This window comes from Vulpes vulpes, chromosome 5 (assembly GCF_048418805.1).
Source record: "Vulpes vulpes isolate BD-2025 chromosome 5, VulVul3, whole genome shotgun sequence".
Lineage (NCBI taxonomy): Eukaryota > Metazoa > Chordata > Mammalia > Carnivora > Canidae > Vulpes > Vulpes vulpes.
The window spans coordinates 127183227-127198962 of record NC_132784.1 but is presented as its reverse complement, the minus strand read 5'-3'; the positions used below and the strand labels follow the sequence as shown (position 1 = coordinate 127198962).

The following is a 15736-nucleotide window of genomic DNA, read 5'->3' as shown; positions in this document are numbered from 1 at the left end:
TAGGGTAACAATTTTTACTCCTTTTAAGGCTTATTGCTATATATAACACAACTCCCGAACTGGATATCACCTCCTTTATTTTTCTTTAAATCAAACTGTTTCCTGTTGTTCTAGGAAGAAACACAACATGTGTCTTTAATGTGGGTTTCTTTGCTGGCATTCCGTCTTCTCTACATTTCCAGCCAAGTCTTACTGAAATGGACTGGACACAGATTTAGTGGTGGTGGAGATACTAAAATAATGGTGCTTCAAAGCTAACCTACGTGCTGGAACCCCTGGACCGTCAGTTGATGATACGTTTATTGGACAACAAACACTAATGCAACCTGCCCAGATATAAATATGTCATGTTGTACAGTTTGACACAAAAAAAAAGGAGAGGATTTATTCTCAGCCTCCTAACTATGTGTCTATGGAAAGAATTTTACAGCATGAAGACAAGACCTCACACTATAGATTCTCTCTTATTTCTCCTCTCTTATTCCCACCACTGCTCACAGAAGACTATATCCCTACCCACAGTACCATCACACTTGATGGCTCTATTTTGGAATAAAGTCTGATGCCCTGCTGACATAAACATAATTCCTCATTCCACAAAAAGTCATTACAATCCACTTTGTTTGCAATATTTAGATATGTCTTCAGATTACAAAAAGCTCAGGAGGATAAAGTAAATGGTATCCCAATATAGCACATTTTCTTAATCCTGGTCCTTTCCTCTCCAGCCTGGTCACTACACAATAAGACTAAATTGTACCAGTAACTGCCGACAAATTAAAAAAAAAAAAAAACAAAAGAAACAAAAAAAAAACTTAACCTTAAAACACCTTTAATAATACAGCACAGATGAAAATGAGGTAATTTTATTAAATAAATTACTCAATTCTATTATATAAATGTCCAAATGATCTGTTCTAAATATATGTATTTTTCAACAACAAAAACCTAGTTGTATTTCAAGGAAAGAGTAATTTTCTCATGTCAAACATAGTAACATTTCACTTGTCCTCTATCTTCACAGAGGAAGGCATTCCACAGAAGTAAAATCTTCCAAATGGTTTATACACTTCAATGCCCAAACTCACTTTCCTTAAACCATGCTCTCAAACTGTGTCCACCAATGCAGGTAGGACAGAGTATGAGTGGATCTAATTCAAGCACTTGTTAGTGGCCAAGGTCTATCTTGCTGAATAGGCATTAGGTTATGGGGCATCTTTAGGATGGCAAGAGCCTCAGAGGCATTAACAAATGTAAAGCAAACCCCCCCCCCCAAAAAAAAACAAATGTAAAGCAATTGGCTCCTCTTCCAAATGGCCCCCTGATGACAGGTTCCTATATCTCCATTTTCAGAGTTTTCCTGTCCCTTATCTGTGGTCCCTGTTTTTTGTCCCTTTTCCTGTCACTGATTCTAGGATGTCCTTTGCCCATCTTCTAAATCACTGCTTCTGACCTGTGGCTGACACATTCGATAACCATGTAGATAACTGATCAACAGCAGGAATAAACAAATTGGGGTGAGAGGCTCCATTTCCAAAGGTGCAGTAGCCTCGGCGCACACTGGTTTTAAGTTTAGCCACTCAGGTTAATTTCCAATTATTTTCTCATTCTTGATTATATCAGATAGTTTTTTTTCGAGGAAAATGACTGACAAGTCATTATACCACAGCAATTACTCTCATCGCACCTTCTTGTCCAATACCACTGTGATTTAAGAAATGTCACCATTAATAAGCAAAACCCATCATATGGTCTGACTTACCCGAGGCACGCCTTGTGAATCGGTTTATTACCGGAGCTAAAAGAAAAAAGAAAAGAATAATATGATTACACATTATTACACATACTACATAAGTTAAATAGAGGAAAAATAAGAATGAGTAAGTAATGCACGAGGAAATATAAAAAATATATGCAGATTAAATGTATAAATTCACTAGTAGCCAAGAATGAGAAATTAAAAATATTTTACCTGTTAAATCAGCGCCCCCCCCCCGCCAAAAAAAATTAAAAATCCCGACTTCTATATGGCTGAAACAACTTCAGTGGGGATCTATATGTAAATGTATATATCATCTTTAGAAAGAATTTGGCAGTCACATCAAGAGCCATTCAAGTTTCTTGTGTCCTCTAACAAAGTCATTCTACATATAGATTTATCCTACAGAAATACTACTAGAGAAGGAAAAATCAATATGCCTTGTAAAGGGAGAGTTCAAAGTGCAGCAAGCAGCCCTAGCTAACAGTCTCTCTTAAAATGGGATCAGGAGGCCAGAAGGGAAGAGAAATTTATTCATATCCTCCCTGAAAAAACCATGAACTTAAAAAAAAAAAAAAAAAAGACAACCCCCACCCCCCCCACCTTCAGCCAGCTGCAAGCCCTCAGCAGGGGTTTAAAGGCCTCCTCACCCTGACACCTGAATCATCCTCACTCATCACTTCAAAAGGAGCCAAAGCAGTTTAACAAGCTTCAACCCCTCATTTGCATATTAGCCCAACCAATCCCAGTTAATTTCATTTCAATCCGTTGTTTTGCTCCGAGGACCTGAATGAGAACTACACTTTCAGCCTTTAGATTAGATAACCCTGCTCTCTCTTTGGCTTCCTTGCGTCCAAGATCCGCCTCCGATTCAGGTTTCTACCTGCATCTGTGCCTCCTAAATTGCAATTCTAATTGCCCAAATTGCCTGTTTGCTTGAGTTTTCAGTGAATTCCTTCTTGGTCAACAGTATACTGCTTATCAGCATCATTTTTACAATGAAAAAAATAGGAAACAAAATGAAAAATGCTCATGTATACTGAAATCATTATTAGGTGAGTATATCCTTGATATTCTGATTTAGTATTTATAGTTCTGATCATTTCTGTGCAACCCAAAGGTCAAGGTCTCCGAAGCTGTATACCAAAGGCTGCAACTTCAAGATTGTGTGTGGAAGTGCATCACCTCACCTGCGAAGCCTACCATGGGCCCCCTGCACAGACGCAACTCAGGGCTGTTGTGTCCTCCTGGTTTTGCTTGCAGGTAGGTCAAGAAGTGGGGTTTTTCAAAGCTTTGTTTCTTGGATAAGCAGGTAAATTTAAGGTTCATATTATACAGAGAAAGGACAATATGTCCACAATATATTTAGAAACAGAATGTCATCATACTGTAATACTTTTTAATACTTTGATACTTTTAAAACAGTAATTATAAAAATTGTTTACATGTGGAACTAGGTCATTTTATGTGCCCTTTGGTTATACTACATGAAAAACATGGATGCGTAGAACAAGTACTAGTAGAAAACTGTGTCAAATGTTTTACATTAATCCTTGCAACCACTGTATTAAATATCGGCATCACCATGCTACTGATGACATTTTTTACAGTAAAGCTCAGAGATCCTGATTTGCCCTAGATCACAAAGCCACTCTTCTCCAGGCAGAGCTGGAGAATCTGAGCCTAGACACATCCAGCACCAAAATGCTGCCACACAAAGAACAGAAAGCAAAAATACTGACTCCTGAAATCACACAATAATAAATATTTCCTCCCATACTGACTCCCATCGTTATTAAGGATTGATTCTGTGAAGTGTGTGACAAACCCAAATATTAAAATGCTATAGTTTATAGAAAACTGTATCTTTCAAACTGATCAAAAGATAAAATTATTATTTATATACCAGAATAATTTAGCCATATATTTGCAAAGTGACAAATTACTTACATAAAACCTTGACTTGGATAAACCGTATGTAGTGTATATTTACCACATAAAAGAAAAAAAATCCCATCAGTTTTCTCGAATAACTTTCAAACCCCTTTTGCAAAACTCCTTCAGAACCTAGTGTAAAGAAAGCGTCCCAGCAAGTTCTAAGGACAGGGAATGGAGAGGGTGTAGAAGGCTTCCATCACAAGAATGCACAAGAGATCGTGCAGGCCAACAAAGGCAGGAGGAAAGCAGAAAACCTCTCAGCCTTGGAGAAAAATGAAAGTAGACCTTCTCCTCCTGCCCTCTCCAGCCTCCTGAGACGATGAAACCCCAGCACTAGAATCTTCTGATCTGAAATGTTGGGAAGTCTTTGTTCTCTTGGGATCCCTCAGGTTTCCAAGTCTTTCTGACATGTATAAGGCAGAGATTTTCAACACATGTGCCATCACCATTCAGTGGTGCATTCTAATTTTGTGGGGGGCAATTTTTTCAATTGTCACAATAATTCAGAGGATGTCGCTGGCATCTGGTGGATAACATACAACAAAGAGCTGTCCTGAATCCCACTGCTATACCCCAACCTGCTTTCACATATCGCGCTAGACATTCATGTTGGCAAAGAAGTCAGTTCACAACCCTCAGATCCTAGATCCTAACAGTGTTTTTATATAAACACAGTTATTTTACACAGTTCTACATTAAGTTTTCCACAGCACAGCTACAAGATAAATAACAAAGGACCTTTTTTGCGGGGGATGGGTTTCTGTATTCCGTTTTGTTTGGAATTTTACTAATAGATACTCATCATTTCAAAAAATCAGGTCACTGCTGCAATGCCACTTAAGGTATCTAAACTGCCAATAAAATACACTTGATCAGATGACATTTGCAGCTTTTATATTCTTTTTTTTAAGAGATTTTATTTATTTGTCAGAGAGAGAGAGTGCGAGCAAGGGAAACATAAGAGAGAGAGGGAGAACCAGACTCCCTACAGAGCAGGGAGCCCAGCCTGGGACTCGATCCCAGGACCTAGGATCATGATGTGATCCAAAGGCAGATATGTAACTCACTGAGCCACCCAGGTGCCCCACAGCTCATATATTCTTAGTGATCCCACATGTAAGTGGGAGAATTGTTAACTACATTACTTCTCCGTGAACATACTGAAATACACACCTGCTGATACACATTTTACTGACTATAAGTTACTTTCCTTTACTCCTTTATAGAAATTGTATCAACTTCTAAATTGTGAGTGGAGGGCAGCCCGGATGGCTCAGCGGTTTAGCGCCGCCTTCAGTCCAGGTCATGACCCTGGAGACCCGGGATCGAGTCCCGCGTCGGGCTCCCTGCATGGAGCCTGCTCCTCCCTCTGCCTGTGTCTCTGCCTCTCTCTGTCTCTCATGAGTAAATAAATAAAATCTTTAAAAAAAAAAAATTAAACTGTGAGTGGAAAGGTTACATGACAATCATTTCCACCTCCCAACAGTGAACGGGATGTGGGATCCGCCAGTTACGGAGACGGTGCACCAGGCAAGTGATACGCAGCCATCAAGGCAAACACTGGGTTTTGACAACAATTACCAAGAAGGCCATCCCCTATATCCATAACTCTCCATGCCCACCTATGGAGGGATGAAGCACAAGGGTTCCGTGAACAAACATTTGGCAAGCTAACAGTAACCTCCACAATTTCTCTAGATTTTCTAGCCTAGCTACCCAAATGGGGAAGAAGGCTGTGATTCAGGGCGGAGGCCTTGCCACAAAGAAAGCCATGTCTATCTGGCTCCAGTATGCCTGGTGCTCTCTCTCTCAGGAACTAGAGGAGCAGGATGAAGGCGAGGAAGGACACTGGGGACATTCTATACCACTGGCAGCGAGGGCAGCCACATGGGCAGGACCACCGACTGGAGTCAGGGAACTTGGGAGATGGTATAACTTTGACTTAAAGTCTCAACTTTTAAAATATGAAAAGTAAAAGATCTGCCTGCCTCCTTTTGGGGTGTGGGGGGGGGGATTAGGAAAGAATTTTAAAAGAACTTCAGAAAAGAACTTAAAAAAAAACATAATAAAACTAAAGAACTTAAAATCTTTGAAGGTGCCTGTAAACTCTCAATTTCTATTCAAATAGAGATTAATGTTTATTGTGAGCTACTATGATCAATTTTCATATTGTCTTCAAAATACACTATGTAAAGAAGCAATATTAAGTTCACAAAGAAAGGTTAACAGATGATGTTTTCAAATGTGACAAGTCAAATTTAGTTTTCCCAGACTCTTGGTTTCCACCTTCAGGTTTTCCTATCCTGTGGGTTTTCTGTGTGTATTTACTTACACGCGCGCGTACACACACACAAAATACTGCAGACTAGGCGAATACAGAAGGAAAAACACAGGAAATGTATTATCTGCCTGAAGAAACAAGCAAATGTGATTTAAGAATATACTAAATATTCTAAATATACTAAGAATATACTAAAGTCCTATACCTTATACCCAAGATCCTCAAGGAAAAATCATAGAAATATTTATATTGGTTTGACTTTCTCCCAAAGCCATTCCAATGGGACACTGAGAGTCCTGTGTTCCTCTGAGTACCTCCATGCCTGTCTGGCCAGCCTGATCCTCTCCATTCCCAAGCTATACTCCACCAGCCGAGTCTTAACTCCTCTGCTCCCAGGAGGCCCAGAAGTCTAATGGATTCAAGCCTCCTTTAATCTCAGAGCGTCCTTACAAGATGAATGCTCCAGTATGCGAGGAAGCCTGAAGGAGCCTCTCTATTCCTGGCAGTGAAGAGAGCTTCCCACGCAGTGACTCAGGTCCCCACTGGTGCCAGCGAGACCTGCTTATCTTCTCACCTCTTTACGCCCCAAGCCAACGCGGTGCTTGGCAGACGAGCGGTGCTAAGTGAACACCTGCAGCATGAATCAATAAACTGTGAAGTAAACACAGCAAGTCTCCTTGTCTCACTCATTTTACTTGCTTTCCCGAGTGTGGATGCGGGGGCACCGGACAAGGAAGAGTCCTTGGCCCTGGGGAGCTTGACCAAGTGAGGTGGTACTTTCTTTTATTTTTTTATTTTTTTAAGATTTTATTTTTTCATGAGAGACACACACAGAGAGAGAGAGAGAGAGAGAGAGAGGTAGAGACACAGGCAGAGGAAGAAGCAGGCTCCATGCAGGGAGCCCGACGTGGGACTCGATCCCAGGTCTCCAGGATCACGCCCTGGGCTGAAGGCAAGGGCTAAACCGCTGAGCCACCCAGGGATCCCCGTGAGGTGGTATTTTCAAACACAATGACTGAAGAGACCGAACCCAAAAAATCAGGTGGGTGAGAAATCCAATAGAAGACCAAAAACACGTAAATTCCGTAAAAACAAGAGCAGTCCATGGGGAGCATGAGCCAATGAGCCTGGTCTTCAAAAAAGCAAGCCAGGTTGATTAGCAGTGCATATAGTTTGCATCTCTGAGCATAATGCTGGGAAAGAAGTGCTAAATTAAAGAAGTAAGAGCCCTGAGTTTTGTCTGTGTTCATTACACACACACATACACAATGACCCTGTCTATACTGGAGCCTTATCAGTGAAATGGACCTTTAGCAGAAGAGTGTTCACATAGTCTGAAGTGAAATGTATAAAATAATCTTGGAGCTGACCAAATAATTAGCATCTTTCTTCTCCTATTGTCCCAGCAGTAAACACTTTCTGGATCTGTTAACTGTCTAAATAAAAGATTCTAGAAATTATGTAAATGGAGACCATGTTAAGCTAATTATTTTTGACACAGTAAACATGTAGCTCAGAATGAATTAAATTCTCTCATGTTCGTGTTTCAAAAATTAAAAGTGAAGCCTCACTCTTGAACCAAAAAAGAATTCACTTTTTTAAAAAGACTGACAGCAGAAAAGCAAATAGACAACAACAAAACTTGAAATATTTTGCTAATTAACCTAACAGACACTATTTCAAACTTTCTTATACATATTTAATTCCTGACACGGAAAAAGATGATTTATTTTCCATATTTTTTGTTAGAGGAGGATGAGCCTCAGCCACCTTCGTAAGTAATCAGATGCTCTAGTTGCTGTCGTTCTGGGAGCTTCTGGGTTGTTTCCAGATGGATGCATGGTTTCCAAGAATCCACTGGGACTCAGCCGCTGGAGGGGCTCTTGGATTCAGACAGAACCACAGTTGGAGGGTATTCTCCAGAGCTCCCCAGTCATGGTCCCAAGGAGACACAGATTATGAGCCACGTACCCTCAAAGTACTTGTGATCAGACATGATGGGAACTGTTGGAGAGGGAGGCATTTGGGGCACCAATTTTTTTCTTCCTTTCTGATTATACAGCATGAAGTCAGGTGTCCAACCCATCCAGACATATGGAGCCTGGCTGGAGGCTGGGCAGAGTCGGACAAAATATAGACACTTGAGCTTTTAGAAAGTACCAGCTTGAAAGACCACTAAAACAATGTGCATTTTTGTTCTTTCTATTCATAACCGAAACTCCTCAAAATATAACTGATATTTTAAAACACCAATAAAATAGACTATTACACGAGGAAGAAAACCACTCCTACTTACTTTTGCTTATAAATTAACTCGATTTCCAACTTTTTAATTCATGAGAACTTTACCCAGAATGCCTTCTTAGGAACAGAAAAAAATAGCTTCAGCTGAGGTTGCCAAACTTCTAGAATGACACAGAGAGGAGGCTGTAACAATGCCGAAAGGTTCCCAAACCCTTCTAGGATTCCAAAATGTGGGCTCAGGACAGAAGACATGAGATGGGCCACTGTCAAAGCTACATAAATTCAATCTCTGCTTCTGTGAACACTGAAATGGTCTCTTATGGCTTTTTTTTTTTTTTAAACAAGAACATGCAGGTTCAAGAGCGAGGCAAGGAGGGGCAATAGGAGGAGGATTACAGTCTCCAGCAGGCTGCACACCCAGCCCAGAACACTACGAGGGGGTCGATCTCAAGACTCTGAGATCATGACCTGAGCCGAAATCAAGCGTGGGACGCTCCACCTTCCTGAGCCACCCAGGCAACCCTGTTAACTGTCTCTTCTAAACCTACGTGCTCAAATAATGTGCAAAGGGCATACTCGTGGAAACGAATGGTCTGTTGGTAAGAGTGAATAATCCAGACTAGACTACTAGTATTAGGAAAGCCCAAAGCTACAAAAGTTCAAAGTGTCACACATCCATAAAATCACAACAGAACAGACTCAGAAAAGGTAACTGAGAAAAGTGTAAGGCATTTGAAATGAAGATCAATCAGGATAGGATTAAGGCTGGTCTAATCAGAAGGATACAGTTTGTCAGCTTCCTCCACTCCCCCCCCCCCCTTTCACCAAGTCTGCAAGCTCTGTGAGGGCAGGGTCCTTCCCTCCTTGTCTGCTTCACTGCCGTCTCCCACTGTCTAGAACACTGCTTGAAATAAACTAGGTTGAACAAATACTGAATGAATAGTGCTAATGGAAATTAAGACAACAGGGGTGTTTCCTGACATCTAATGATTATATTGGACAAACATAAGTAAGTGATAGTCATACAAGTATTAAATTTGTGAAACCTGTAAATTAAAATACAGTTATGGCAGGGTGGCCAAATTGGGCCACCTGGGTGGCTCAGTAGGTTAAGCACCTGCCTTCAGGTTCAGGTCATGATCTCCAGGTCCTAGGATGGAGCCCCACATTGTAGGGCTACCTGGTCAGCAGGGAGCCCGCTTCTCCGTCTCCCTCTGCCCCTCCCCCTGCTTGTGCTTATTCTCTCTCTCTCTCCATATTAAATAAATCATAAAGCTCAGGAGACTTCCCCTCAGACAGACCTGCTCCTGCCTGCCTTCGTTTATCCTGGGGCCAGAGGGGTCAGGTTCAGATCAAAGCCCTGAAAATCCTGTTCCAGATCAGAAGATGGTGATAGAATTCACTTGCTGTGTCTTGCCTCACATTGAGCTCAGTGATGGCATACACACACTTCCCAAAAGACAGGGCATAGCAACACCGAAGTGCACCTTAATACACGAACCCCTTTCCATGGGTACACTCCTACTGGGAGAAATCCACAGTCTTGAATCATTGCTCCTCTGTAAATAATGCATCATTTTTCTTCTGGCTGCTTTTATAATTTTTTTCATCTTTGATTTTCAACGGTTTGATTGTGATATGCCTGGCCATGGTTTTCTCGAATGTATCTTTGTTTTTTATTGTGTTAAGATGTAACAAAGTTTATCATTAAAAAATAATAAAAATAATAAATTAAAAAATGTAAAATACAGTATTGGCCGAAAATATAAAATAGACTTAGAAACAGTAGAGCTTGACTAACCTTTGGCTCTTTGTACAAGTAGCAAAAAGCAATCCTCATTTATACCTATGAAAATGTAACCCAGATGTTAGTAGTGTCCAACAGAAATAATGAAAAATTTCAGAAGACAGTGTAGAAAGCAATGCTACTTCTTAAATAAAATGTGGAAAAGCACACTTCAAGAGATCCATGTTTCCATTTTTAAAAAATCAAGGTGAAACTGACCTACAATGAAATGCACAATTTGATGAATTTTGACAAATGTATACATATATGTAGCCAACATTCCATTCCATTCAAGATGTAAACACCTTTGCCTGGCTGGCTCAGTCTACAGAATGTGCAACTCTTGATCTCAGGGTTTGTAAATTCAAGCCTCATGGTGGGTGTAGAGATTATTTAAACATAAAACCTTTAAAAAAAAAAAAAAAGGACATACACATTCCTAGCACCCTGAGAAGGTGCCACAAGCCCCCTTACACAGTCAATCCCCACTATCCCACTGGAAGCTACTTTTAGGATCTCTATCACTACAGTTTAGCTTTGCCTTTTTTTGAATTTCATATAAATGTGTGGTTCATGCTAGCTGTTGAGAGGATCAATAGTTTGTTCTTTTTTTATTGCTGAGGGCATATCACTGTATAACTATACCACAATTTGTTTACCCATTCTCTTTGTTGATGGGCATTTGAGTTGTTTCCAGTTTGGGCAATTTTGAATAAAGTGTCTATAAATATTTATATACAAGCCTTTTTGTGAACATATGTGTTTATTTCTCTTGAGTAAATGCCTAGAGTGGGATTGCTGGGTCATAGGTGGGAAATGTTTAACTTTATAAAAACCCACAGCATTTGTACCATTTTATGCTCTCACAGGCAATATGTGAGTTCTAGTTACTCCACATCTTTGACAACAGAAGGAATGTCTTCTTATTTTAGCCATTCTTGTGTGTGTTGAATAGTGTCTCACTGTGGTTTTCACTTTCCTATCCTTGATAACTAAAAATACCGAGCACCATTCTATGTGCTTACTGACCATTCTGATGTTTTCTTCATTGAACTAGTCAATTCTTTTTACTCAGTTTCCTTAGGGGCTTTTCACTACTGAGTTTTCACAGTTCCTTTCATATATTTTTAGTAATGACATGATAGAATATATAATAGAAAAAAAATCCTAGTTGCAAGAACAAAAATGGTAAGTTACTTAGAAACAAAACTAAGAAAAGATAGGAAAATCCTTTATGGAGAAAATTAAAGGAAGATTGTATAAATGGGAGATATACCATGTTCCCGGATATCTCAAACCTATCTCAAAGACTCAATACCATTAAAAAAGTATTTTGTCTCCAAATTTGTTATAAATTAAGTACAATTCCAATAAAACTCCCAATAAAGTTTTCTTTAAAAAGCTTATTCTAAAAGATCTATGGAATAATAAAAACCTATGAATAAACAATGCTGAAAAAAATAAGGTGAGACTATCCTCCTTATCATACACCAAGACCCTTATAAAGTCATATTAATCTTAATTAGGTAAAGAGGCATTGATGAAAGGATAGGAAAGCCAACAGAATAGAACAGACATGTTAAGTACCTTCATGTATATATGAAAACTGATGTTTAAAAATCAGTGGGGGGAGGGACGCCTGGGTGGCTCAGTGGTTGAGCATCTGCCTTTGGCTCAGGTCGTGATCCCAGGGTCCTGGGATCGAATCTCGCATCTGGTTCCCTGCATGAAGCCTACTTCTCCCTCTGCCTATGCCTCTACCTCTATCCCTCTGTGTCTCTCAGAAATAAATAAAATCTTTTAAAAATTTAGAAATTAAGAAACTTAAAATTAAGAAATTCTATTCAACCAAAACTACCATAAACAAAATGAAAAGAAACCCAAGACTGGAAGAAGATTTTTTCAAATGTAGGTTACCAACAAAGGATTGCTAACCAGAATATTTAAAAAAAGAAGAAAGAAAAAGGAGGGAAGTAAAGAAAAAAGGAAAGAAATTCTCCTACAAATCCGTAAGAAAAACATACTCAGATAAGAAAAATGGCAGAGAACAAAAAAAAAAAAAAAAAAAAAAAAAAAAAATCTCCACAGAAGAGAAACTACAAACATGGTCAATGAACATAAAAAGATGCTCAGTGTTATTAGTAATCAGAAAAAAGCAAATTCAATTCACAATGAGATGTAACATCCACCCTACTGGCAAAGCTTGTTAAAATCTGACAATGATAAATGTTAGCTTGAACATTCCGTGGAGAACCAGGAACTCTTAGACTCTGCTGAGAATGTAAAGTGGTACAACGAACTTTACAGAGCAAAACAGCAGTATGAGGTGTAGTCAGCTAGCTATACACCCCTAACAACCAGGCTTTCCCCACTTAGGTATATACCCTAGAGCAGCAGTTCTCAAACCTTTTGGTCTCAAAACCTCTGTCCACTCTTAAAAGTTATTTGCTTTTATGGGGTATAGCCATTGATATTTATTGTACTAGAAATTAAAATTGATAAATATTTCATCTAAAACTACCAATAACAAACGAAACAATTACACAGCTTTAGAAATAACATATTTTTATGGAAAATAACTGTATTTTCCCAAGCAAGCAAATTTAGTAAAAAGAATGACCTTGTTTTACATTTTTGCAAATCTAATATAATGGAAGACAATTAGGTTCTCAAATCTGTTTCTACTTTCAGATGTGTTACAATATCATACATCATGTACCCCCTGAAACACTTTACTATACAGGCTTGTGACAGAATGAGAGGGGTAAAGAGGTAAAAAAAAAAAAAAAAAAAAAAAAAAAAATATATATATATATATATATATATATATATATATATATAGTTATGGTTGCTGCTGCTGTTCTTACAGTTTTCACCCCACAGACTTCCTGAAAAGGTCTAGGATTGGGAGGGGAAATGATCCTTTAAGGGGTCCACTTACCAGACTTTGAAAACCACCTTTAAAACTCTAGCACAGGGGATCCCTGGATGGCTGAGCGGTTGGGCGTCTGCCTTTGGCCCAGGGTGTGGTCCTGGGGACCCGGGATCGAGTCCCACATCGGGCTCCCTGAATGGAGCTTGCTTCTCTCTCTGCCTATGTCTCTGCCTCTCTCTCTGTGTGTCTCTCATGAATAAATAAAATCTTTAAAAAAATAAAAAAACTCTAGCACATTTGCATCACATACATACACAGACACGTACACATACTATGTCTGCTATAGCACTGTAATTTGTTTCCAATAAACTGAAAAAACCCAAAGTATTTATCAAAGAATAGAAAAAACTTCTATTTATACACAGGTATACTACATAACAGTCTAAAATAAATGAACTAAAGCTACATGAATTAATGCAACATCATCTCAAAAACAATCCTCAAAAATAAAGTGGAAAATTATAATTTACACAAATGAAACATTTATAAGTGGCACAATTTATACAAACTCTGAAAATATGCCAAACAGAGGCACCTGTGTGGCTCAGTCAACTAAGCATCTGACTCCTGATTTTGGCTCAGGTCATGATCTCAGTCAGGTTCCACACTGATTGTGGAGCCTGCTTGGGATTCTTTTTTCTCTCTCCCTCTCTCTCTTCCCCTCTCCTGCCTCACATGTATGCAATCTCTCTCTCTCTCTAAAAAAAAAAAAAGCAAATAGCACTATCTCTATGGATAAATGCTTATATAGTAACAATACAAAAACATGCACAGAAAAATATAAACAAATTTATCACAGTGGTAGTAATCTATGGAAAAGATCATTAAGAGAATGGGAGAAGAGAGGAACACACAAAGACTCCAGCAGCACATGTGCTATTTTCTTAAAAAAAGCTCAAGTGTAAAATGTTAAGATTTGTTAAAGCTAGGAGAATGCTTATGTGAGTGTTCCTTATTCCTTACTTAGTCTCTGTTCCTTTCTGTATGTTGAAAATATCTCACAATAAACAAAAGGAAAAAATGTTCTGCTCTACTTAGTTTTGGCAGATAAAATCTCTCAAATATGCTCTGACACCATCAGCCCAACCAGATTGATTCACATTTTATTTTTTAAACTTCATTATCTTTGACATATAAAAACTGTATGTATTTAAGACATACAACTTGATGTTTTGATATATGTATACCTCGTGAAAAGATCACCACAGTCAAGCTAAATAACTTCTCCATCATCTTTACATAGTTTACCACTGTGTGTGTGTCAAGACTTAATTTAACATCTAGGGCAGCCCCAGTGGCCCAGTGGTTTAGCACGGCCTTCAGCCCTGGGCGTGATCCTGGAGACCCGGGATGGAGTCCCACATCGGGCTCCCTGCGTGGAGCCTGCTTCTCCCTCTGCCTGTGTCTCTGCCTCTCTCTCTCTCTCTCTCTGTGTGTGTCTCTCATGAATAAATAAATAAAATCTTTAAAAAAAAGAAAAAGATTTAACATCTATACTCTTAGCAAATTTCAAGTCTATGACACAGTATCAGTAGCCATCATCAGGATACTGTACAGTAGATCTCCAGAACTCATTCATCTTGTATTAACTGAAACTTTGTGCCCTTTTGATGCCAAACGTACTCAAAATATTTTTCCTAAAATACCCTTTTTACAAATGAGTTTTTATTAGAATCCAAACATTGAAATGCCTTTTGGATTCTTTTTAAGAGATTACAAGGAAATTATTTTAAGACTTATCATGAATCAAAAGTCCTAATACTGCCTTGTCGATAAACTGTCATTAATGATAGTCAAATAAAAAAATCAAAGACCCGTGGACAGCTCCATGTAAAAACAACGGTATCCAAAAGTCCTTTTTTTTTTCCTTCTAAAAATATATCGAGATGGCAAAATGTGTAGTGCAGGAGAGAACTCCTGGTTTTCAGAATAAAACTGCATCATAATGTAAAACTTCCAGGAGGTAGAAACTTGTCCCACCATGAGCCTACTTTCATAAATATTATGACAAGAGGAAAAGGCAACAGGCTGTCAATTTAATATAACTATTTTTTCCAATCAATTTATATTTCAGGCACATATTCATTTTTTACTATAAGCATCTGCCTCATTTAAATAAAGTGGCTACTTTCAATACTCCTACCTACATTTTCCTAAAGATGTTTTAAAATGACTTGCGAAAACTTAAATGAAACCATAAACATGGGAGCTTCTGCACACACGAATTTATTTATTCTGCTAGTTAAATGCGGATTCTCAAGGGGGGGGGGGATGGTGTGAAAACAGAGCAAAGCTTTATGCCATTGCTTTTTTTAAAAAAATTTTTTTTTAAATCGGACTATTTACCTTGCATTTCAAATGGAATTCAAGAAGGGCCAAGATTTAAAGGAGCATGGGCTTGTTAAGGTCTGAAACACTTAGCTAAATAATTCAAAGACTTTACTTTTATACTTTTCATTAATGACTTTCTTTTTAAAAAGTACCATCACTACGCTGCCTTGAATGCAATCTCTAGATTCTCACATTTCCAAAATTCATTTCTAAAAAGTGCCATGTTCTCACTGATTCCTGAAACTCGCCCGCGCTCTCCACCAAGCCCACATACAATGCTGAGTAGATGACAAACCCCATGAACTTCATTTAATTCGTACGACAACCCTCTCTGGTAGGGACTATCGTTATTCCCATTTCACAGAGTAGGAAGCTGAGACACAGATGGTAAAGTAACGTGTTTAAGGTGCCAAAAGTTTGGCATCTCTATAAACGGCAGAGCCAGGAGTCAAATCCAGAATC

At 38.8% G+C, this 15736-nt stretch overlaps 1 protein-coding gene across 1 annotated transcript in view; it reads right to left on the bottom strand.

Moving 5' to 3' along the window:
- The window catches only part of PRKAR2B (protein kinase cAMP-dependent type II regulatory subunit beta), a 90574-nt gene that overhangs the window by 63503 nt on the left and 11335 nt on the right, over positions 1 to 15736 (bottom strand). Inside the window, exon 2 of the mRNA XM_025984031.2 lies at positions 1763 to 1798. Coding sequence (XP_025839816.2) covers positions 1763 to 1798 — 36 coding nt within the window. The remainder of the gene's footprint in view (positions 1 to 1762; positions 1799 to 15736) is intronic.